Source organism: Nerophis ophidion, linkage group LG07 (assembly GCF_033978795.1).
Source record: "Nerophis ophidion isolate RoL-2023_Sa linkage group LG07, RoL_Noph_v1.0, whole genome shotgun sequence".
NCBI lineage: Eukaryota > Metazoa > Chordata > Actinopteri > Syngnathiformes > Syngnathidae > Nerophis > Nerophis ophidion.
In genome coordinates, this window is record NC_084617.1 from 54,936,876 (window position 1) to 54,963,293 (window position 26,418).

The 26,418-nt window shown below is 38.4% G+C and overlaps 2 protein-coding genes across 2 annotated transcripts in view; one reads left to right on the forward strand and one right to left on the reverse strand.

Annotated features, from left to right (window-relative positions):
- Positions 1 to 100: 100 nt before the first annotated feature.
- svopa (SV2 related protein a) lies at positions 101 to 26,310 on the forward strand. The gene is made up of 16 exons (XM_061906547.1): positions 101 to 232; positions 8,548 to 8,714; positions 8,792 to 8,877; positions 8,960 to 9,058; positions 10,548 to 10,619; positions 13,037 to 13,161; positions 13,242 to 13,305; positions 13,380 to 13,505; positions 13,571 to 13,699; positions 13,764 to 13,837; positions 13,914 to 13,990; positions 18,674 to 18,778; positions 18,908 to 19,019; positions 19,095 to 19,176; positions 20,016 to 20,105; positions 21,869 to 26,310. The coding sequence occupies exons 1-16, from the start codon at positions 186 to 188 to the stop codon at positions 22,079 to 22,081; spliced, it is 1,668 nt and encodes a 555-aa protein (XP_061762531.1). The 5' UTR covers positions 101 to 185; the 3' UTR covers positions 22,082 to 26,310.
- Positions 25,056 to 26,418, reverse strand: part of LOC133556538 (D-amino-acid oxidase-like) — a 28,675-nt gene continuing 27,312 nt past the window's right edge. Inside the window, exon 11 of the mRNA XM_061906548.1 lies at positions 25,056 to 26,350. Within this exon, the coding sequence (XP_061762532.1) occupies positions 26,225 to 26,350 (126 nt within the window). The 3' untranslated portion in view covers positions 25,056 to 26,224. The remainder of the gene's footprint in view (positions 26,351 to 26,418) is intronic.

Here is a 26,418-nt window from a genome sequence, read left to right on the forward strand (position 1 = left end):
TTTTTATATGTGGATATTTATTGTGGTGTAATTTACAGCCATTACAACTTTTGTCTACTGTTTATGTGCGGCGGGTCCCGTATGTGGCTTCTCATTGGCCGCGAGCAAGTCGCTCTCCTCAGTGCTGAAATCGCTGCTGGTCGTGATCATGTAAACGGCGATGAGGCCAAACGAAACGTCGGCAAATGCACACCAAAATGGACGATGATCTGTTTCAGCTGAGACAGTTGCCGTAAGTTAAACCACCTTTGTGCAAATCGTCTGTTGTGTTTCGCGCTGGGCCACATTGTATCCAGTCCGGGCTGTAACAGAATTAGCTCATCAAGGCGGCAGCGTCATGTGATGTCAGTGCGATGTCAACACGGTAAGACGATGTGCAGATATTGCTGGGGGATATCGTCAAAATCCTGTTTTATTGCTGTGTCGTTTGTCCACAGAGAGCTGCAGCTTTGCTTAGAATGGCATGATTCTGACTGATCGACTTTAAATGTCATTGCTCAGTACTTAATGGGTTTTACTCTGGCTAGCCTCATGAAAGCACTAATACTGACCTTCCATCAAACATCAAGTGATGATACATTAGGGGTGTTCACTGGAGAAATAAAATGAAACAAAAATACAGCAAAAATGCATAATATTGAGGGGGGAAAGCTTAATTTTTAAATACTAATACCAGCACTAACATTTTTTCTGCAAATGAATACTGCACTTCTACAACTAAAATAAGGCAAAATTTGGCAACAAATAGACGAATAAAAATTGAACGAGCAAAGGAAACCACATTTTTTTGGTGATTTAAAGGCCTACTGAAATTAGATTTTCTTATTTAAACGGGCATAGCAGGTCAATTCTATGTGTCATACTTGATCATTTTGCGATATTGCCATATTTTTGTTGAAAGGATTTAGTAGAGAACATCGACGATAAAGTTCACAACTTTTGGTCGCTAATAAAAAAGCCTTGCCTTTACCGGAAGTCACAGACATTGACGTCACCCGTGTGAGGGCTCCTCACATCTTCACATTGTTTATAATGGGAGCCTCCAACAAAAAGAGCTATTCGGACCGGGAAAACGACAATTTCCCTATTAATTTGAGCGAGGATGAAAGATTTGTGGCTGAGGATACTGATAGCGAAGGACAGGAAAACATAAAATAATATCCATCCATCCATCCATTTTTCTACCGCTTATTCCCTTTTGGGGTCGCGGGCGGCACTGGCGCCTATCTCAGCTACAATCGGGCGGAAGGCGGGGTACACCCTGGACAAGTCGCCATCTCATCGCAGGGCCAACACAGATAGACGGACAACATTCACACTCACATTCACACATTAGGGCCAATTTAGTGTTGCCAATCAACCTATCCCCAGGTGCATGTCTTTGGAAGTGGGAGGAAGCCGGAGTACCCGGGGGGAACCCACGCATTCACGGGGAGAACATGCAAACTCCACACAGAAAGATCCCGAGCCTGGGATTGAACCCAAGACTGCAGGACCTTCGTATTGTGAGGCAGACGCACTAACCCCTCTCCCACCGTGAAGCCCATAAAAAAACATAAATAACATAAAATAACATAAATAAAGTTAAGAAAAAAAAAAGGCGATTGCATTGTGAGCGATTCAGATGTTTTAGATACATTTACTAGGAGAATTCTGGGAAATCCCTTATCTTTCTATTGTGTTTCTAGTGTTTTAGTGAGATTATATAGTACCTGATAGTTGGAGGGGTGTGTCCACGGGTGTCTTGACGCCAGTCTCTGAAGAAATTAGTCACGGCAGCAGCAACACCACAGAAGTTCTGCTGATCTCCGGTAAGAGGCTACTTTTTACCACAATTTTCTCACCGAAACCTGCCGGTTGATAAGTGGCCGGGATCCATGTTCGCTTGACCACTCTGATCCATAATAAAGCTTCACCTCCGGGAATTTTAAACAAGGAAAAACCGTGTGTTTGTGTGGCTAAAGGCTAAAGCTTCCCACCTCCATCTTTCTAGTTTGACTTCTCCATTATTAATTGAACAAATTGCAAAAGATTCAGAAACACAGATGTCCAAAATACTGTGTAATTGCGTGTTGAGAAGAGACGACTCTTAGCCACTAGTGGTGCTGCGCTAATATGGCTCCTCCAACTCGAGACGTCACGCGCACGCATCATCATACGCGTCATTATTCCGCGACGTTTTCAACAAGAAACTCCGCGGGAAATTTAGAATTGTAATTTAGTAAACTAAAAAGGCCGTATTGGCATGTGTTGCAATGTTAATATTTCATCATTGATATATAAACTATCAGACTGCGTGGTCAGTAGTAGTGGGTTTCAGTAGGCCTTTAACCCTAAAACAATCCGGACAAAATTTCTTGAACGCTCTCCTCCCTTCCATCAAACATTAGGTTATGATACATTAGGGGTGTCAACTGGAGAAATGAAATGAAACAAAAATACACCAAAAATGCATAATATAGAGGGGGGAAAGCTTAATTTTTAAATACTAATACCAGCACAAACATTTTTCTGCAAATTAATGCTGCACTTGTTTAATATTTCTCCAAACTAAAAATAAATAAGGCTATTTGGTAACAGTAGAAAGTCAAACACAAATACAAATAGAGCAGACCTGGACAAATTAAGCCCCGGGGGCCACATGTGGCCAGTTGAGCTTTTCAATCTGGCCCGCCAGACATTCCAAAATATTTTTTTTAGATCTTTAAGATGGAAAGCGTGGCTATCATTATTTTGTGCAGTGATGTTTTCTAACGACCTTAAGTCTTGAACTATACAAAGTATTTCAATGGTTGGAATCTGCGCTTATGGATGATTTACCAGTTACTTTGGTCATGTAGTTAGTTACTATGGTTATGTAAGTCACAGCAGCTCAGACGAGGCACCAAGCAGTGTAGGTGGGGAACGATTCCACAGACGCAGAAGGAGATGTTCACAACAAAGTTCTAAAGCTTAGTGATGTATCTGATATATCTGATTGTAGGTGGGTTTATTTTGTACCCTTCGCGTTCATATTTCACTGTTTGTTGCATTTCTGTTGCATTTCACTACATTGTAAAATGTGTTGATCCAAAGGGGGTGTGATGTTCATATTTTGTCAATATTCAGTGTTTTATCCATCATAGAAAAATGTAAAATTACATTATGTTTTTTAAGGCGATCAGTCGTAACGTTATTAGCATTCAATCAGACATTATTGTGAGGTTTTGTATTAGTGTTCATAAAAATAGATATACCACCCCCCAGACAAAAAAAATTCTGTAAATGTGGCCCCCGAGTCAAAATAATTGCTCTTTCATTTGAAAGAGCAAATGAAACCAATTTTTGGGGGGGTGATTTTACCCCCAATTCCAACCCTTGATGCTGAGTACTTCCCTGCTTGGCACTCAGTATCTTGGTTTGGAATTGGGGGATTAATTCACCAAAAATCATTCCCTGGCGTGGCCACCGCTGCTGCTCACTGTTCCCCTCACCTCTCAGGGGGTCATCAAGGGTGAACAGTCAAATGGAGACAATAATTTCACCACACCTTGTGTGTGTGTGTGACAATCATTGGTACTTTAACGTTTACTTTAAATAATGATTGAAGATAAATTGAACTGGAAATCTCATGTAAAAAATATACAACATAAAGTAGCAAGAACCACGTCAATAATGAATAAAGCAAAACATGTTCTACACCAAAAATCACTCCATATTCTCTACTGCTTGCTAGTGTCACCATATCTGAGTTATTGTGTAGAAATATGTGAAAATAACTACATATGCGCACTTCATTCATTAACGGTGTAAAAAAAAAGATCAGTTCGAATAATATATAATGTTTTATATAGAGCACATACAAACCCATTATTTATTGAATTAAAAATACTGAAATTCCATGACATAGTGAATTTGCAAACAGCTAAAATCATACACATAGCAAACTACAATCGGCTACCCAAGAATATACAGGAATTCTTCTCAACAAAAGAGGAGAAATATAATCTTAGAGAAAAATATAACTTAAACATTTGTACGCCAACCATCACTTAAAACCTTCAGTACATCAGTATGTGGAATTAAATTATGGAATGGATTAAGCAAATAAATTAAACAATGTACTAATATGATCCACTTCAAATAACTCTTCAAACTTAAAACTGTTTACAAAGTACAAAGAAAAAGAACCATGATAAACATTCTGAATTTATTTCATCCATCCATTCATTTTCAAGATAATCTTACTTACCTCCACTGATCCATCCATCCATTTTCTACCGGTTATTCCCTTTGGGATCGCAGGAGGCGCTGGTGCCTATCTCAGCATATTACATACAACTAATTTACTTCACCAATTATCATGTATTTATTTTTATTGTTATTACTTATGGATATTATTGTGAATAAATTGAGAACAGGAAGTGAACAAAAGTTTTAACAACTGCTATGTAAAGGAAAAGGGGTAGAATTAAATAAGCTCTGCTTCTTCATTCTCCTTTTCGAACGTGTTGAATAGAGGAACTGGAAATTGTTATGTGTCATGTTGTCTGCATGCATGTTCCAAATAAACTCAAACTCAACTCAACTCAACTCAAAGTGAAAATAAATGCAATCTAAGTGGTCCAATGAATCATTTGGTTTTCAGTATGTGGAAAAAAAGTCTGGTCAGTCCTGTTGTATATAAATGCAGGAAGGCGTGTTTTATTGCAACAACCATCAATAGCGCCACATACATAAAAAATACAGCGGCACCTCAACTTGTGTTTTGAGATAAGAGCTGTCTTAAGATTTTAAGTTGCAAGCAAAAATTTGAGTTACAAGTATCCACGCTCCTAGTTGGCGTGGCAAATGTCACAGTGAACCCAGTAGCATTAGTTGATTGCGAGATAGGGACATCATTTAGTTTTCCAACTATGGGAAAGAAGAAAGTGAGTGTGAATAACAGTGCTAAGAATTTATAATAATATTAAGTGAATTAGATAAATACATAATTAGAAACATGACGGACAACCTGCGATGAGGTGGCGACTTGTCCAGGGTGTACACTGCCTTTTCGCCTGATTGTAGCTGAAATAAGCTCCAGCGCCCCCCGCGACCCTGAAGAGAATACGCGGTAGAAAATGGATGGATGTATGGATGACAGACAACTTGGCAAAGCAAGTTCAGCATATTCCTGCTCATCTACCCCATATTGAGGCAGAATGAGTCTAACACCAGCCAAGAATCTAAACGGCTGACATATTTCCATTAAAATAGGGAAAAGCTGCTGATGGTGTGTTTGATTGCTAAGTAGCTTGAAAGAGATACCGTAGAAGTCTGGTGTACATTATTACAATATCACTTCATAAAACTACTGTAGTTGATAGTAGTACGTATTGTATTGTTTTTATAAAATATTTATTTTATAAACGTTACTATTGTTTATAAAAAACATGTTAAAATTGTACTTTTTTGGTGGGCCAGAGTCAATCAATAGTATTTATTTAAAGTCATTTCAATGGGACACGTTGATTTGAGAAACAAGCGTTTTGAGTTAAGAGCGCCATCACAGAACCAATTAAGCTCACAAGTTGAGGTATACCTTATTCAGTTTGTAATAGCTATCTATATGGGCAAACACTACTGTATGTATACACACAAACATGCACAATCCAACCGTTTGTTAACTTGCTTGAGGGCATAAAGTGACCTATACATGTATTTAATGGTATGTAAGGGGTCTTAAACCTGCCACCAGTCATTCAAATAAAACCTGGTCTTTACCTTATATTTATATGTCTAAACAAAACACTTGCATTTAACTGGCTCGCACTCTGTTTACTAACAGCTATGTGGAGCCAGTTGACATAAAGTCACAACTATATATTCAATATTAAAGCTCAATTTCACGTAAGGTCTGCAGACTATTGTTTATTTTTGGTTTATTAATTATTATCAGGCTTAACAGAACATCTTATGAGCACAACCCCAGCATTGAGAACTGACTGTTGTGCAATGTAATTACAGTGATGGGGTATCTCTGAGACTGACTGTTTTTTCTGTATACTTAGGAAACTGTTCATTATCTGTAAGTGGTAGAAAATTACATCTTCCGTCCGTGGAAAATGTGGTCATTTATGTCAGTGGTTCTCAACCTTTTTTTCAGTGATGTACCCCCTGTGAACATTTTTCTAATTCAAGTACCCCTTAATCAGAGCAGAGCATTTTTGGTTGAAAAAAAGAGATAAAGGAGTAAAATACAGCACTATGTCATCAGTTTCTGATTTATTAAATTGTATGACAGTGCAAAATATTGCTCATTTGTATTGGCCTTCTCTTGAACTATTTTGAAAAAAAAGATATAAAAATAACTAAAAACTTGTTAAAAACTAAACAACTGATTCAATTATGAATAACAATTTCTACACATAGAAGTAATCATCAACTTAAAGTGCCCTCTTTGGGGATTGTAATAGAGATCCATCTGGATTCATGAACTTAATTCTAAACATTTTTTTGTAAAAAAAGAAATCTTTAACATCAATATTTATGGAACATGTCCACAAAAAATCTAGCTGTCAACACTGAATATTGCATTGTTGCATTTCTTTTCACAGTTTATAAACTTACATTCATATTTTGTTGAAGTATTATTCAATAAATATATTTAGGAAGGATTTTTGAATTGTTGCTATTTTTAGAATATTTTCAAAAAATCTCACGTACCCCTCGGCCTACCTTCAAGTACCCCCAGGGGTACGCGTACCCCCATTTGAGAACCACTGATTTATGTCACCATGTTCAGCCTGCAGAGCTGGCCTGACATGGATTACACATTGGGCAATTTGTCTCATATTCACCAATATAAAATATATTTAGATTTTTTTTTTTTTTTTTTTTTTGCTGTTGTTCAGATCAGGGTCAATTTCGTAATAACAGGTGTCCAAAATTTTGCCAATAATGGCTGCACACTAAAAAAACCAAAGCATGCAGAGGCTATTTTGATATTTTTCACTTTCAAAAAAAACCCTTACAATTTAGATTTTTTAACCTTCAGGACTTTTGTACACGGGGGACCCAGAGTGGTATCAGTCATATAAATGTTTAAAATAATTCTTGTACTGTATTTTTTTTCAATGCTTAAATCTCAATATCAATTTCAGATCTATCTGTTGATATAAAGTTTTAATATTTTTTGTTTTATGTCCATTTTGTTAAAAAATGTTTTTTTATGGAAAAAACACAAAATATGCAACATTTTCCACCCAAAAAAGAAAAGTGGAATACTTGTGAAGTAATTGAAGCCTTAAGTAGGTAGATAATTCATAACAACATTGATTTTGATTAATTATTATTTTTCGAGTAAAGACAGTTTTTGAAAATAAAATCCCACTAAAATTCTCAGAGATCCAAAACGGCCCCACTCACAAAAGTGTTAAAAATGTTACGAAATATGAGAGTGGATCCCACGGATGCAGAGACGTATTTTGGTTGTAGTAAAGTTCTTCTTTATTTTGGTGGAAGTGGGACGTAGCCAAAACAAAAGGCGATGGTGGAAATACAAAAACACACCATGAAGAAAAAACTATATCAACCAACCAAAAATAGAACAGAAAACGCTAGACAAAGATAGGAACAATACAGACTGGGAAAAATACCAAAGAGGGGTACAAGGTACAAAAATAAGGACGCTAGACGAAGCTAGGATAATTTACTTAAAAAACGAAGTAAAACAAAGAAACAAAATGCTAACTAAAGGCGCTTGACAAGGCTAGGATATGATAGGCAAACCTGAGAGGCGCACAAGACAGACTAGAAAGACTGCTAGTGTGAAGGAGGCCAAGACACATGCGAGTTGAAACTTGCAGTGGACACAAAGTTCCGGCACTGACAGGCCGTCAGCACCCAGACTAAATAGGCCACCTTTAATCAAGTTCAGGTGTGCAAGATTGCCCACCGTCAGCTGCATTCCAGACTGTGGGCGAGAGCGAGAGTCAACATGATGTGCAAACCAACACAGAAAAAACAAGGAAAATTCAGTTCACCACAAAAAATAGGTCATACTTTTTTTTGTTTACTTTCAACGCTGAAATCTCTAAATTAACTTTGAATATATTCCGATGATTAAAATTGTTGGGTTTTTTTGTTTCTTTGTTTTTGTCCGTTTTATGCCCTTGTTGCCATATAAAAATTAGCTTTTTATAGCAAAAAAATCCAAAATATGGAATATTTTCCCCTGGGAAAAAAATTCCAAGTGATGTGAAGTAGTTGTTACCTTCAATAGGGCAATAAACATTGATTTTGACTCTTATTTATTTTATTTTTTTCGAGCAACGACAGTTTTAAAGAAAAAAATAGAGTTGTTATTAGGGTCAACATTGCACCCGTTTTTTTGTTACATTTTACCTGTTTGCACTTTTGTTCCACATCTTTATATATTTTTTAATTAGTAATAACCCTTTTAGAATGCGCTGTTAAAAAATTAGTTGCGGGCTGAAATTGGTCCCTGGGCCGCACTTTGAACACCTCAGCCTTAAACAGAACACATTTTAAGAAGAGCTGTTATGTTTTCATGTTGTTTCTCAGTGTCGTCCGCTTCCGTCACACGGGCGAGAGCACTCGCTCGGAGGATGAGGGCGACAATTGGGAGCCAGTTGCAGAGGTTCGTGGGGAAGAGCAGACAGCAGAGCTGGAGTCTGTGGCGCTTACAGACGGAGCTCCTGTCCCTCGGGAGTTTGCCAACCCAACTGACGGTAGCCTACTTGTCTCTGTACTTATGAAGCAAACACACTCTTTGCAGCGTTGTAGCTATCTATCTGGCTTCTTTCAGACACATTCATGGTGGAGGATGCTGTGGAGGCTATCGGCTTTGGGACCTTCCAGTGGAAACTCTCCATCCTCACTGGCCTGGCCTGGGTGAGGACTTTTGTCATAAACATTATTTCTACAATTCCGACATTTATGTTTTTGTCAGTGAACACGTGATTATTGTGTTCAGATGGCCGATGCAATGGAGATGATGATCCTAAGCATCTTAGCCCCACAGCTCCATTGCGAGTGGAGACTACCAAGCATGGAGGTGGCACTGCTTACATCGGTAATGATGATCTCATGTTATTCTATTGGCTACTGTCAGTATCTAACAAATCATTTATACTGGTGCGTCTCAATAAATTGACTTTTTCATTTCAAGAGTTCAATTAAGACTGAAAGACCAATACTGGGTTTGTTTTTTTTAATTAGCTTTATGGTGTAAAAATCACAATCAAGAAATTAAGGAAAAACATAAATTCATTTTACTGCGTGAATAATATGGCAGTTCACTTTTTGAAGTGAATTACTTAACTAAATTAGTCATTTCAAATATTTTTTTAGATGTACCTGCATTTTATATATATAAGACATGCACCTGGGGATAGGTTGATTGGGAACACTAAATTGGCCTTAGTGTGTGAATGTGGGTGTGAATGTTGTCTGTCTATCTGTGTTGGCCCTGCGATGAGGTGGCAACTTGTCCAGGGTGTAAACCGCCTTCCGCCCGATTGTAGCTGAGATGGGCGCCAGAGCCCCCGCGACCCTAAAAGGTAATAAGCGGTAGAAAATGGATGGATGGATATATATATATATATATATATATATATTTAAAAAAAAAAAATATATATATATATATATATGTATACATATATACTCTCTGTTTTTCCACAAATGTAAATGTCTTTGTTAATATGAACATGAATGAATATATGTTCATGTCAACATTTAAAATAGCTAGCAATTAGTGCTCTAGTTGCCACCTAGCAATTAGCGGCGCTAGTTGCCATCTAGGGCTTCACGGTGGCAGAGGGGTTGGTGCGTTTGCCTCACAATACGAAGGTCCTGCAGTCCTGGGTTCAATTCCAGGCTGAGGATCTTTCTGTGTGGAGTTTGCATGTTCTCCCCGTGAATGCGTGTGTTCCCTCCGGGTACTCCGGCTTCCTCCCACTTCCAAAGACATGCACCTGGGGATAGGTTGATTGGCAACACTAAATTGGCCCTAGTGTGTGAATGTGAGTGTGAATATTGTCTGTTTATCTGTGTTGGCCCTGCGATGAGGTGGCGACTTGTCCAGGGTGTACCCCGCCTTCCGCCCGATTGTAGCTAAGATAGGCGCCAGCGCCCCCCGCAACCCCGAAAGGGAACAAGCGGTAGAAAATGGATGGGATGGATGGATAGTTGCCATCTAACGATTAGCAGTCTGAGCTGCCAGCTAACTATTAGCAAGCTAGTGACCAGCTAGCAATTAGCACAGTAGTTGCCAGCCAGCTATTAGCCGCGCTATACTGTATTATTTGTACATCTTATTATTGCACAATAACAAGCAACTTTTAGAATAGTTTTCATTTAAAACACAATTTTATACAGGATATAAAAGTAGGGGTTCCCCAATCCGTCTCTCCATCAGTTTGGAGGTCCTTGGCCTGGGAAATGTTTTTACTGTTAATTGGTCCATTTGTTTACTATATGTGTCTCATTACTTTTGCCCATGTATCCTAACTGTAACACTTAGACATGTGCACATTCTGACAGTATTTTATTCATTGACACAGGCGGTGTTCATTGGAATGATGATCAGCTCCTCTCTGTGGGGAAACATATCCGACAAGTACGGAAGAAAGACAGTAAGTATATATACATTTATGCCTCTTCTCAGGGGGTTTGCAATCTGGCTACTTTGCGACATCCCAGCAAGGTGGTCATACTTATTTTGACATGAAGTCCGATTCTCAGAAAGAGGGGTGGAGCGCCCTCTGCTTCAGGGTATGAGGAAACACAAAAATGTAGGATTAAGTATTATTTTAATCTAATCTTGGCATGTGCATATTAACACTGACGTGCGACATGCAATGTTATAATTGCTGCTAAAAGCAGTTTATTTTGTGCAGCCTGAATCGTACATGATGTTGTGACCAGGTGAATCTATATAATCTTTATGAATTTTATTATTTGGCCATTTCTGGAAAAAATGGTGGTGACATCTTAAATATATGTATTTAAACAGTGTACATTTTCAAAATACAAATTATGATACTGTTGAGGAGGCTGTAGCGTGGTTTTATTTGCAATCTGAGAACGCCTCTACAAACTCAAAAATGTATTTATGATATTTACAGGGAAAATGCGGGAAAATTAGTTTTTGTTTCCATCACAAATTATTGTGGAATCAGTAAAAAAAAACATTTTAAAAAGTTATGTCATGACTTAACTGGGGTTTGATCTCACATTACTTGTGTGTCGTACAACCACTCATCTATATCCATTCTGAAATTTTATATGGGCAGGCAAATCCTCAGTTTTACTAAATCAAGTTCAGTTAGTTTTATTTAATTTAAAATTTTAATTACTGAGAAGTAATGCAGGTGAGTCTGGTGAAGTATATTGTTGTTTATTATTAGCGTGATGCTGCTTATGCTTCAACTCTGTCCGGAAACAGTAAAAAATGTATTCAGTACACATTCATTGTTCATTCAAAGTGATTATTTAAGTTTGTAATGGCTAGAGGTGAAAGTCTTTGGGCACCTCAGGATTCAATTACGATTTTTGGATTGATGATTTGATTCTCGCTTTAATACAATGGCCGTAATATATTGTGGGGTGTATCAATTGGGGCGGTATAGCTCGGTTAGTAGAGCGGCTTTGCCAGCAACTTGAGGGTTGCAGGTTCGATCCCCACTTCCGCCATCCTAGTCACTGCCGCTGTGTCCTTGGGCAAGACACTTTACCCACCTTGCTCCCAGTGCCACCCACACTGGTTTAAATGTAAAAATTAGATATTGGGTATTCCTATGTAAAGCGCTTTGAGTCACAAGAGAAAAAGCGCTATATAAATATAATTCACTTCACATCAATTATAGTAAAACCTTTTCAAAACCGGTTACAAAATCTCCTCTTTGCTGCTAATGTACAAAGTATAAGTGCAGTGTTGGCCTGAAAACATATTTTAAATTATTACAATTTTATTTACAAAAATCACAGAATTTTAATCAAACTACACAGGAAAATAGAGCAACCCTAACTCCAATATAACTACAATTCTTAGGATATAAATTTACAAAGCTATTGAGAAGACATACAAATACAATACTAAAAGCAATGCTATTAATAATAATAATATCAATAATAGTTGTTTAATGTTTTTGATCCAAAAATTGATTCTTAAAAAAAAACACTTTTTTTTGTTATATAATAAATGGAAATTGCTATTTGTATTGGAATTGTTTTTTTGAACATCCCTATTGGTTATTATTTTTATTTGAGCAGATTGTCTGTTGTATTGACGCACATAATTACAATACAAGATATGCTGTTAACAGTCATGTTGTGATACCTAGTTTAAAGTTAAACTCAATGGGGAAAAAGCAGAAATGTATATCGCTATGGATTATTGTCATAATTTACCACTTGATATTCGTCTAATAAAAGTTAAATCAGCCTTTAAAAATGTTGCTAAAGTATTTACTGGAATGCAAATGACCTCAGTTGAGGCAATAACATTAAACTAAATTAATTTGTGTTATTTTGTACCAGTGTTGATTTTTCATGTCGCTTGATGTAATTTAACCATTTTTTAAACATATTTTATACATATACTGATAGTGATAGATTATAATGTGCTCTCATGTACAATCTTGTAGTCTCATTTTTGTTTTACAGTTAATGTTTTGTGTAGGACGAGCTGACTGCCATGCCATCAGCCAATGAGGATCCTTTTCAAATAAAATAAACAATTACTATTTAGGTTAAGGGAATAAGCGGTAGTAAATGGATGGATGGATATACTTCTAATATTTTTATTGCAATAATATTACTAATATTTTTTTCAATGAATAATTTACGCAGTGGGTGTCAAAAATGTGTGTTCCTGATGTTAGTGACCTGCCATTTATTTTGATTGTTTATTATAGTACATTAGCAAGGTCCATGTTAATTAAAGAGTTCAAACTAGATAAATACAATTTTCAAACCTTTCGAATATGCTAATTGGCATTGTAATTTTCTCCAAATATTTTTTTCTTTCTTTCTGTTTCTTGACAAACAGGGTCTGACAATGAGTGTGTTGTGGACCATCTTCTACGGTCTGATGAGTGCTTTTGCACCCATCTATGGCTGGATCCTCGTCCTACGGGCCCTGGTGGGCTTTGGCATAGGTGGAGCTCCGCAGTCGTGAGTACCGCTCATCTACGCGATCGTACAAATTCCAAATCAAACTACGCTTAACAGGCAATTGTCTCTGTCTTGATTAGGGTGACCTTGTATGCGGAATTCCTCCCCATGAGGTCCAGAGCAACGTGTATATTGTTAATTGAGGTTTGTACTGTCATCGCCTGACGCTTACCTTGACCAGTACAGAACTCTCAAACTCTTATCACCTTGCCTTACAGATATTTTGGGCAGTGGGCACAGTGTTTGAAGTTCTTCTTGCCATCCTAGTGATGCCCTCTCTGGGCTGGCGATGGCTGCTCGCTCTCTCTACCATCCCCTTGTTAATCTTTTCCGTCCTATGTTTTGTGAGTACTTCAAGCTGAGTCATCATAAGCAACACTGTCAACTGATGAGTCTTTTTTTCGCCCAGTGGCTACCTGAGAGTGCTCGATACGACGTGCTGACGGGGAATCACGATAAGGCTCTGGCTACTTTAAAGCGGATCGCCATGGAGAATGGAGTGCCCATGCCTTTGGGAAAACTTATTGCTGCAAAACAAGTAAATCCGTTTCTGATTAGCTGTCATTTATGTTACGACCTGTAAGTACTCTGTTTTGTACTAGGAGGAGCGTGGGAAGATCCGAGACTTGTTCTCATCGCACATTCGCTGGACTACAGTCCTGCTGTGGTTCATTTGGTAAATAGTGGGTCTGATCATGTCATTTATTTATGGTTGTAACACTTCATAGACACGTTATGTTGTGTCTCCTTAGGTTCGCAAACGCCTTCTCGTACTACGGCCTGGTGTTGCTCACCACCGAGCTCTTTCAGGAGGGAGGTGCATGTGGAGGCAAGTTACTGCTCCATGTTTATTTTGGCTTGTGGACAATTCCGAACATGAAATATCAATTCCTATTGAGAATTGGAATACGATTGACTCCACCGTGCAGCATGTTGGACTTAGACAAACTTTTTTGATCCGCAAGCGAAATTGTTCCACACAATAGCTCATTTACAAAAGATAAGGATGGAAATGATAATGCACACAAGCGCACAAAAAGAGGGCATAAAAAAGGTATAAAGTAGACAAAAAAAATACTAGCAATATAAAATATAACATATATGTAATGTTGACATATTATATAAACAGTATATAATATATACTGATATATTATATTTTATTATCCATCCATCCATTTCTACCGCTTATTCCCTTTGGGGTCACGGGGGGGCACCGGTGCCTATCTCAGCTACAATTGGGCGGAAGGCGGGATACACCCTGGACAAGTCGCCACCTCATCGCAGGGCCAACACAGATAGACAGACAGCATTCACACTCACATTCACACAGTAGGGCCAATTTAGTGTTGCCAATCAACCTATCCCCAGGTGCATGTCTTTGGAAGTGGGAGGAAGCCGGAGTATACAATATAAAACAAATCCCAATTACCATGTACAATATTACAGTATATGCAACAGCTGCAGCAAAAAAAGGGCAGCATAAAATAGAGTAGATCCAGCAGATCATATAGATTATAAACAAAGAGAGCTAGCTAACATATAAGGTGTCAGGTATCAAACAGCTATCATCTATTGCTGTATGGCACGTGATTACACAGCTGGAGGGAGTGCGGAATGAAGGAGTTCTTGAATCGAACACTGAAAACGAAGCTGAAGGAACCTGTTAGAGCAGGGGTCACCAACGCGGTGCCCCCGGGCACCAGGTCACCCATAAGGACCAGATGAGTAGCCCGCTGGCCTGTTCTAAGAATAGCTCAATTAGCAGCACTTACCAGTGAGCTGCCTCTATTTTTTAAATTCTATTTATTTACTAGCAAGCTGGTCTTGCTTTGTTCGACATTTTTAATTCTAAGAGAGACAAAACTCAAATAGAATGTGAAAATCCAAGAAATAATTTAAAGTCTTTAAATAAATTCATTTATTTTTTTACTTTGCTTCTTATAACTTTCAGAAAGACAATTTTAGAGAAAAAATACAACCTTAAAAATGATTTTAGGGTTTTTAAACACATATACCTTTTTACCTTTTAAATTCCTTCCTCTTCTTTCCTGACAATTTAAATCAATGTTCCAGGCATTTTTTTTTTTTTACTGTAAAGAATAATAAATACATTTTAATTAAATTCTTCATTTTAGTTTCTGTTTTTTTCGACGAAAAAAATTTGTGAAATATTTCTTCAAACTTATTATGATTAAAATTCTAAAAAAATATTTGTCTTTGTTAGAAATATAGCTTGGTCCAATTTGTTATACATTCTAACAAAGTGCAGATTGGATTTTAACCTATTTAAAACACGTCTTCAAATTTCTAAAATTAATCTTAATCAGGAAAAATTACTAATGAGGTTCCATATATTCTTTTTTTATTTTTTAAAAAAAAATTCGAATTAGTTAGTTTTTCTGATTCTTTTGTTCTGTTGAATTTTTAATTTTAAAGAGTCAAAATATATTTATAAAAATATTTATCTGTTTCTATATACATTTGTGAGAAATCATTAAGGTGATTAGTGTTCCCACAAAGATAAATATCATTAATTATTAAAAATAACATAGAGTTAAAGGTAAATTGAGCAAATTGGCTATTTCTGGCAATTTATTTAAGTGTGTATCAAACTGGTAGCCCTTCGCATTAATCAGTACCCAGGAAGTAGCTCTTGGTTTCAAAAAGGTTGGTGACCCCTGTGTTAGAGTATGACCTCCACTGTCTCCCAATTGTCTGGTGGAGTGGCTGGGCAGGATTGTCCACGATGGCAAGCAGTTTGTCCAGTGTCCTCCTGTTCCTTCTTGACACAAATGCCTCCAACTGCGTGTCAATAGTTTGGCCGGCTTTCCGGATCAGTTTGTCAATCCAGTTTAAGTCCCTTTTGCTGGTGCTGCTACCCTAAAAAACCCTGCAAAGTAGAGGGCACTGGCCACAACAGATTGACAAAAGAGCTCCAACAGCTTGCTGGACTTATTAAAGGACCTAAGCTTCCTCTGGAAAAAGCCTAGGTATTTATTTATTAGGTGAATTGGAATTACAGGAAGTGGAATTGAATTCATTGCAATTCAGATAAATTCCTTATAGTCAATTAAAAGGTAAAATTTCTAATGTTTAACAGAGGGTTTAACCTGAAAATACTTTGGAAAGACTACAATTAAACACAAATTCCCCAAATTTTTGAAGTGTTTGTCCACCATTTTCTATAATTTCAAAGAAACAATAACTATGACTTTTAGTTTTATACCTACAAAATTGGCTAAAATGCTCAGTTAGTACTAGAGATGGGTATCGAATCCGGTACTTTTTTGTCACCGACCGAATCCCGCTGGTCCTAACGCGCACTGGTTCCCAAAAAATCCAACCGTGCAATGTTTTCGAACCTGGGTTGTGCGTGGTGTCTTTGCACTTCGGCACTTGCCGGTCATTTCAGCAGCACTGAGAGCCGGTCAAACTACCTTTATGTAATGTTGCAATTTTCAATGCCAACAAAGAAATTGACTCAAGAAAATGCTCAAACGTAAGTAAAGTAAGGCTCCCCTTTTCCACTAATGCGCTAGCTTGATGATAATATACAGTACATCGACTTTGCTATTGACATGCTACTTAGTAGCGTTAATGATTTTACATAGCAATTTCAACACCTCCAAATTTGTTAAAGAAAACTACAACTAAAATGCACCTTACAATCAAACAGCTAGTGCTTCATTAGAACAATATATACAGGATTAACATTTTCTGGGTCGCAACAAAAAACAAAACAACCCACCATAAATTATACAGTACTGCCATCTTGGACTTGCAACTGTAATTGCAACTTATGGTTATACCTGCAAATGAAACTCCAAAATGTGATAATGAAACAAGAGGTGGAAACTGGGCAGCAGTTATCATAATCAGCTAATTTTTAAATGTTGCGATAAAAAAATATTTTATCATAAAAACAATGAATATTTATTGACACACACAAATGGTATCCAACATACCGTATCGGGAATTGGTACCGGGAAATGGTACCATTGGCTTCAAATGTGAACGGTAACCATCAACTAACAATATGGTTATTTGGCACTCTCTTGTTAGAATGTTAAGTGCTAACATGCTAACAAGAAAGTGCCAAATAACAATATTCATGACTTTTTAATTTTTGATTAAAAAATAATTTGGTGTGTTAAATGTGTAATACAGGGGATGGGCTCTCTAGGTGGCTGGGGTCCGTACTCTGGCTCCTGCACATACTGGGAATCAAATATATTGTACATAGAAATACACCTATATACTCACATACTGTACACACAATTATTCATACATATTATACATACGCCCACATACAGGTACCTACACTCCCACATACATACACAAATACAGTACACATCTACACACTCAAAGTTCGTACATCCACACGCACATTCACTGTACAAACATACATATACAAATATTGTACATAAACATTCTCTGTACAAACATACACATACTGTAAATATTCACTCACTGTACAAACATACATATACACATAGTACATATACAAAGTACATTCACTGTACAAACATACATATACACATACTGTACATATACATTCACTATACAAACATACATACACACATTCTGCACACATTTTTTCACTGTACATACATACATATACACATACTGTACATATACATTCACTGTACAAACATACATATACACATACTGTACATATACAAGCACATATGCATACATATACTCATGCATATAACCACGTTTCATCAAACACAAAAACGTTGTTGCCCTATGGGAAAGTGGATAACACACGGCACACTGATTAAGCTTAACCTATTGTGACTATAACAATCTACAAGGTTAATACATTTCGCTTCTCTTTCTTCCCCTTCATTTATCTTCCTTTTTTTTTTGTATTTCAAATTATCATTACATATATGTATTGTTGCATTTGAAACAATTGTATTGTTGATAATAGAGGTAATTATTATTATTCATTATCAAAAGTACTTTTTCTATTGGTATTTGTATTGCTCCATTTGTATTGTAATTATGCTCATTGTCATTTCTGTGTTATTAATATTTATTTCTCTAACTGCTTCTTTGCTATCACTTTTACTATCATATTTGTACACCTCTTTTTGCTGATGTTGTTCTGTTGTTGTTTTTGTTGTCGTTTCTTTGTCTTATCCCCCTCTTGTCCCCACAATTTCCCCCTCTGTCTTCCTTTTTTTCTCTTCCTATCCCCTCCTGCTCTGACCTGGCTGCACCAAATGATAACATAAATCCGACCTCCAGTTACCCATAAGTTCGACACACACTTTAAATTCTTCATCTGACATCAACAATAATTTGTGGGAACAGTTTGGGAAAGGCCAATTTCTGTTCCAACATGACTGGGCCTCAGTTCATAATGCAATTAAAATGGACAGACACTTTTGTCTTTATATGTGCTGGTAATTGATAAAGTAATGAATATGAGAGTAATGAATATGAGGATACAATGAGTACAGCTATTATTATTCCAGCTGTAGTGTTTTATATTTCTCTCTAGTGTCCAAAGGTAATAAGATGGAGCTGCAGTGCAGCTTGGAGTGCAAATATCTGAACAGTGACGACTACAAAGACCTGTTATGGACAACCTTATCGGAATTCCCAGGTGATAAATTGCAATACTGCATTTTTTTTTTTGCGTTGACCACATTATAGATAGAAAGCCAGTAAACTTATCCTATTCTTTTTCAACTGTAACCTATTATGTTGATTATTTTATTGTTGTGTTCCACAGGATTATTGGTGACTTTGTGGGCGATCGATCGCTTAGGAAGAAGGAGGACCATGGCCCTGTGTTTCCTGGTCTTCTCTCTGTGCATCATTCCTCTTTATGGTTGTGTGGGGAGGTAAAACGCTACAAATGATTTAAAATTAATTTGTGTCAGTCATACAGTATGGCCGCTGTTCCTAATTTCTTCAAGAACTTCCATGACGGTGCTGATATTCATCGCCAGAGCTTTCATCGCTGGAGGTTTCCAAGCTGCCTATGTGTACACCCCAGAGGTTCGTTACAGTCTTTACCTTCTCGCCATAGGAATACCCAGGGGTGCCCACACTTTTTCTGCAGGCAAACTATTTTTTAACTGAGCAAGTCATGGGGATCTACCTCTTTCATTTATATAGTTTATATTGATTTATTTATGAAAGAGACATTTTTGTTCACAAGTTAAAGTTGTTTAATGATAATACAAGCATGTTTAACACATATAGATTCCTTTATTTTCATGAAGACAAGAATATAAGTTGGTGTATTACCTGATTCTGATGACTTGCGTTGATTGGAATCAGACAGTGCTGATAACGTCCGCATTTTCAAATGGAGGAGAAAAATAGTCCTCCTTTCGGTCTAATACCACATAAAAGTGGTTGGTTTTTGGGATCATTTTTGTCCAGCTCCCATATTTGTTTTTATACACTTTACAAGAAATACATTGGCGGTAAACTCCGTAATTTGCTAGCTTGTGCACGCCAGCTTTATGAGACTCTTATTTTGTTAGCGCAGGCAGGATGGAACAGCGCTTTTATTGTGAAGACAGGAATTGTGCAGTCGGTCTTTAGAGTTTTGAGAGTCTGTTGAAATAAAACGTGTTTCTCGCCTTCCTGTCGGTCATTTTTTCTTAATAATGAGCTCGTCAAACGCCATCTCACAATACCCTCGCGTGCCGCGAATGTGAATCAAGTGAGGAAAGTGACTTCTTGGTGAAGATTGATATCGCTAATTTTTAGGTCTATTTTTTAAATGCCTTAATGGCGATCGACTGACACCCCCACTGCGATCGACGTAATGGGCACCCCTGGAATAGACTAAGCCAACCCAAAGCAATAATTCTGATATTCTACAGGTGTATCCAACTGCAACCCGAGCTTTAGGATTGGGGACGAGCAGTGGAATGGCCAGAGTTGGTGCCTTCATCACACCTTTTGTTGCCCAGGTAACAACTGTCAAATGTTGACGAGGTGATAGACAAAAATGAGCATTTTTCCACCTTTGCTATTGTTGTATATTTGATGGTCGTGTGATGGGTGATGGGCCAAGGAGACGCCAAGGAGGAATCGTCGAACAAAAAGCTTTATTTGTTTCAGCGAGCCTCAGACAGGAACTGCAGTTTCCCGGAGAAGGAATGGGTCGAATCTCTTCTGATGTCCTCTCGGACAACTATCCTTTAATACGTTTTACCTAAAGACCCCCACTCTTTGTAACTCTAGACTTGGGGCCGACCATTTGGACAATATTCAGTTTGTTTGTGCAAATGCAGACAACACCTCGGCGTTTTCCCTTTGCTCAATGGAGTCGGTTGATGTCCAAGCACTGACATCTACTCCGACTGAAGGGCTCTTACCAAATGTCGTTATTGTGTTTGCACTTCCTCCTAAAATCCAACTGCTGCTGTCTTTTAAATTCCCCAATTTCCTGGGGGCAAAGCACCCTCTCTGGACTGCTTGTGCTGGACACGTGCACTGTTGACCTTAGTAGAGTAATCCTAAATACAGTGGGGCAAAAAAGTATTTAGTCCGCCACCGATTGTGCAAGTTCTCCCACTTAAAATGCTGACAGAGGTCTGTAATTTTCATCATAGATACACTTCAACTGTGAGAGACAGAATGTGAAATCCAGGAATTCACATCGTAGGAATTTTAAAGAATTTATTTTTTTTAAATTATGGTGGAAAATAAGTATTTGGTCAACCATTCAAAGCTCTCACTGATGGAAGGAGGTTTTGGCTCAAAATCTCACGATACATGGCCTCATTCATTCTTTCCTTAACACGGATCAATCGTCCTGTCCCCTTAGCAGAAAAACAGCCCCAAAGCATGATGTTTCCACCACCATGCTTCACAGTAGGTTTGGTGTTCTTGGGATGCAACTCAGTATTCTTCTTCCTCCAAACACGACAAGTTGAGTTTATACCAAAAAGTTATATTTTGGTTTCATCTGACCACATGACATTCTCCCAATCCTCTGCTGTATCCAGGGGCGCCGAAAAGGGGGGGGGGGGAGGGGGGGGGGTAAAGGAGACGGATTCTAGGGGCCCATGATGGAGGGGGGCCCAGAGAGGCCCCTAATGATGATTAAATTATATGAAATTATGTGTTGGGAGCCCTTAAAGATTCTTTTCATGGGGGCCCAAAATCCCTAGTGGCGCCCCTGGCTGTATCATCCATGTATCCATTTTGGTATAAACTCAACTCGTCGTGTTTGGAGGAAGAAGAATACTGAGTTGCATCTCAAGAACACCATACCTACTGTGAAGCATGGGGGTGGAAACATCATGCTATGGGGCTGTTTTTCTGCTAAGGGGACGGGACGATTGATCTGTGTTAAGGAAAGAATGAATGGGGCCATGCATCGTGAGATTTTGAGCCAAAACCTCCTTCCATCAGTGAGAGCTTTGAATGCTTGACCAAATACTTATTTTCCACCATAATTTACAAATAAATTCTTTAAAATTCCTACAATGTGAATTCCTGTTTTTTTTCACATTCTGTCTCTCAAAGTTGAAGTGTACCTATGATGAAAATTACAGACCTCTGTCATCATTGTAAGTGGGAGAACTTGCACAATCGGTGGCTGACTAAATACTTTTTTGCCCCACTGTAAATCCTCTAAAGGACTCTGTGACCAAATGCAAATACATGTTACTACCAATCATATAAGAAAATTGTACATGATATAATTCACTTCACTATCGCGCAGGTGTTGTTGGAGTCGTCAGTGTATTTGGCGCTCTCGGTGTACTGCTGCTGCTGCCTGCTCGCCGCCATCGCCTCCTGTGCGCTGCCGATTGAGACGACAGGCCGAGGCCTGCAGGAGTCCAGCCACCGCCAGTGGGGGCAGGAGATGACGGGCCGGGCCTCCTCCCACAGCTCAGAGCAAATCCCTCACTCGGGCTCTTGCTCCCAGGACTGAGTAATAATGACATTATTGAAATGAGGGACAAAAGTTCTTGACCCACGCCGTCAATCCTCGTTCTCTGCGGTTAAGTGCACTAAAGTGGCTTCAGAGACAGCACAATCGTGTAATGTTACAACCCCAAGTAGTCGTCAACCACCACTACTGTCACCATTTCACCATTGTGTACCAACAACGGGAGGGCCGGATGTGGGATTGAGCCACAAATGGTGGAGGACTTTCTTGGAAAAATGATACTGACTGTAGCTGGAGTGAAATGAAGAAACGTGCTTTGCGAGGCACAAGCACAGAAGGGAACAGAAGTTGTACCGTAGCGTCCGGCAAATGAGAAAACCTCACAAATAGCTCTAACATATTGTTTACCATCTTTGACATGTGTGTTGTCTGCTGCATTTTGAAAAATGAACACATTCTGCGATAGTACCATATTTTTTGGACCAAAAGGCGCATCGAGTTATAAGGCACGGGGTTGATGAACGAGTCTATTTTCACACACAAGGCGTATTAGAGAAGTTATATTATGATTCCTTTTTTATACATTCAGGATGCGCCGTTTTGTGGGCGGGTCCTATTTACGTGGCTCCACTTTGACAGCTCCTTCTCCCCGTCATCTTTTGTTATGGATAATAGTGCTTCCATAGCAAGTCTACTGACGGATATAAGAACTGTATGCAACTTTATATTAGAAATGGCAACAGTGGAGGATGAATGCACCACAAGAAGAGGATAGAGAAAAAGAAGGAGCTGAGTGAACACACCGCCTGCACATTTATGGGACTTAAGCAGATTCCAAATACACGACAGCAGGTATCAAAAGGTAAAACAAAGTTGGTTTTGCGTAATAGGTCGAAACAAAACGCCAGATAATATGTCTCCTAATAGGTGACATTTGGGGGCCTTATACACACACCATAATAATACCCGTATGTTGAAACAGTACGTCTGACTAAGATAGCCGTAATGCTCTTCCGTCCATCAAGTTGTGCGGCTTCGTATCTTACCAAAGTCGTTTTCAAAACATTTTGTCAGATTTTTACGCGCCGTGTGTACTGTTCTATATTCTCAATGAAACATCCATGTTTTGGTGTTGCTTGCTTACCGGCATTTGCTAGAGTCATTTATTGAACAGGCCACACCTATCCCCTATGTGTGACTGCCATCTACTGGTCACACTTATCATTACACCAACTACCAAATAACATTGCTACCAACCAATCAGAATGCGTTCATCAGTATTGTGGCCACTGATTGGTTTAGCATCCGGCAGTGTGACTATTTTGCAATAAAATACCATAAAGGTGACTAAAGGGCGGTATTTCTTGTCTAGAGGGCTTACTAATTGTTGAAAAAATGTACTTAGGAGGTAGTAAACATTTTTTTTAATGATGTAGCTATGAAAAATATATATATAATTAATGATTCCTACTTCGCGGAAATATCATTTATCGTGGTCATGTCTGGAACGAATTAACAGTGATAAATGAAGGATTACTGTATTATGTAAAACTGTTGTAGCAAAACAAAGTCAATATCATACAATAACTAAACAACAGCAAAAACTACTGCATAGTTACCGGCAAATCAATCAATCAATCAGTGTTTACTTATACAGCACTAAATCACAAGTGTCTCAAAGGGCTGCACATGCCACAACGACATCCTCGGTTCAGATCCCACATCAGGGCAAGGAAAAACTCCTTTGGTATTTGCCCTCAAAGTATTCCTGTGTCCGGGGAATATTCCCAAAGTTGATTAATAAAAACAACAACAAAACAATATTTTGAGAAAACAAAAATATCGACCTAATCATTCTAGTATCACTCTTATGCTGATATTACACTTGGTATTGACGTAATGATACTCTATAATGCTACTCAAAATACTACAAAATGTTTCTTTGCTGGGACGGCGTGGCGCAGTGGATGTGTGACCGTGCGCAACCCGAGCGTCCCTGGTTCAATTCCCACCTAGTACCAACCTCGTCACGTCCGTTGTGTCCTGAGCAAGACACTTCACCCTTGCTCCTGATGGGTGCTGGTTGGCGCCTTGCATGGCAGCTCCCTCCATCAGTGTGTGAATGTGTGTGTGAATGGGTAAATGTGGAAGTAGTGTCAAAGCGCTTTGAGTACCTTGAAGGTAGAAAAGCGCTATACAAGTACAACCCATTTATTAATTTATTATAGTCAGTTTAAAGGGATCACGTCCACACTGTCATCTAGGGAACTAAAATAAATATATTGTCAGCCAGAAGGGATTGGTATTAAAAGGCAATAATCCGCAATGGCGATCACATACTTTTTCATGAAAATCATGCTTAATGGCCGATTTATCAGGCATCCTAACTTAAAACAATGTGTTAAGACCTAATTGAGTGCCAAACGTCACGCTGCATCTGTCAAATTTGTTCACGCTCAGAGTGATCTGTAAATAATGCATCCAACTTGTTTAGTTGTCAGGCTTTTCTTTGTAATGAGGTGATGTGAAAGACAACGTATTTTGCCCAATCTGTGTTTGGAAACTAACTAGCAGATGCCCATCTAGCTGGTTCTTCCATGATTAATTCTATCGGTGTAAAGACATAGTGCTGCATTAGGTGTCTGTGTGCACCGATTCCTGTCAATACACTGGATGTGGCAATAAAAAGATTCTTGCAAAAAAGCAGTGACACATGCTGTTTTGTTTTGTCAAGTCATTCAGATTCTTTCAAACATTTTAACCGTCTTTTTGTCGATGCACATTCGTAAATGTGATATTATGTTATACTTCCCACTATAAACCAGGGCTTTTAACCATAGGACTGAGGCGCCAAAAATATGTGTTTGTCAGCTGTAGTCCATATGGGCCACAGCAGTACTTAGTTGTAATACACGTTGTCACCACTTGTGGCAGTAATGACAAGATCAAACAGACAGAAAAAGTATGGAGCTAAAGTTATACAAACATTTCTTAAACGCAAAAATTACAACCAAACTTTCATTTTCACTTTAATTTTATTGACAGTTTATTTAAGAAACATTTATATTATGACAAGCGGTAGGAAATGGATGGATGGATGTATATTTTAATTTAGCTTGAACTTATTTATTTTAGCACTGCATAATTTGAATCATCCATCCATCCATTTTCTAGCGCTTGTCCCGTTTGAGGCCGCGGGGGACGCTGGAGCCTATCTCAGCTGCATTCGGGCGGTAGGCGGGGTACACCCTGGACAAGTCGCCACCTCACCGTAGGGCCAACACAGATAGACAGACAACATTCACACTCACATTCACACACGAGGGCCCATTTAGTGTTGCCAATCAACCTATCCCCAGGTGCATGTCTTTGGAAGTGGGAGGAAGCCGGAGTACCCGGAGGGAACCCAGGCAGTCACGGGGAGTACATGCAAACTCCACACAGAAAGATCCCGAGTGCAGGATTGAACGCAAGACTATTGTATTGTGAGGCAGACGCACTAACCCCTCCTCCACCGTGCTTCCCCTAATTTTAATTAATAATTAAAAAAAAAAATGTTATTGACAGCTAAGAAACACATTTCTTATTAATTTAGTTTATTTATTTCAGCACAACATAATGGTATGCAATTTTTTTTTTGTCAGTTGGGACCCATTTTGCCACTTAGCATCAAAATTATTCCTGAGCGCGGCCACTGCTGCTGCTCACTGCTCCCTCTCACCTCCTAGGAAGTGGAACAAGGGGATGGGTCAAATGCAGAGGGTGATTTCACCACACTTAGTGTCAGTGGTACTTTAACTTAAGTCTCTTTTTATGCAGTATATTCGGTTAGTACTTATCTAATCAGTCTGGGCCTAAGGTTTATCCGTTAAATAAATTGTAATCTTAGTGATTAACATATGGTTTTGTATCATTTGACATGGTTGTAAACTGTAAGTAGGCTATTTACTTTGTGCTACTTTTTATATGTATGAAAAGTGCTATACAAATAAAGTTTGATTTGATTTAGATATAATTATTGAATACCCGTAAGATTACTGATTCAGTATTAATATTTGAATGGGGCTCCAGCTCCCTTATAATGGAAAAATTGAGTTCTGAGGTCTAAATGGTAACGAACCTCACATTAATGTATGCGTCATTAGCCACTGGAAAGAAAATTCCAACCGAATCACCAACACAAATTCACAGGTGAGCTTTCAGTTCAAGACTCTTTTGTCCCAAGATCTGACCCAAAAGCCTGGCAGCTTCCTGAGCACAGCCTCTGTAAATGGTTAGTCCAAAACCTCCGTGGCCATAGTTATGAATCACCTACAGCAAAAACACAGTAAACTCAGATACTGAGAACCAATAACACGGCTACATCTGGATTTGGAATC

Coding starts and splice junctions, on each gene's coding strand:
- svopa (XM_061906547.1), top strand. CDS start 186: ATGCACACCAAAATGGACGATGATCTGTTTCAGCTGAGACAGTTGCC. Junction 13,700..13,763: donor AACTTATTGCTGCAAAACAA/GTAAATCCGTTT, acceptor GTTTTGTACTAG/GAGGAGCGTGGGAAGATCCG. Junction 18,779..18,907: donor AACCTTATCGGAATTCCCAG/GTGATAAATTGC, acceptor TGTGTTCCACAG/GATTATTGGTGACTTTGTGG.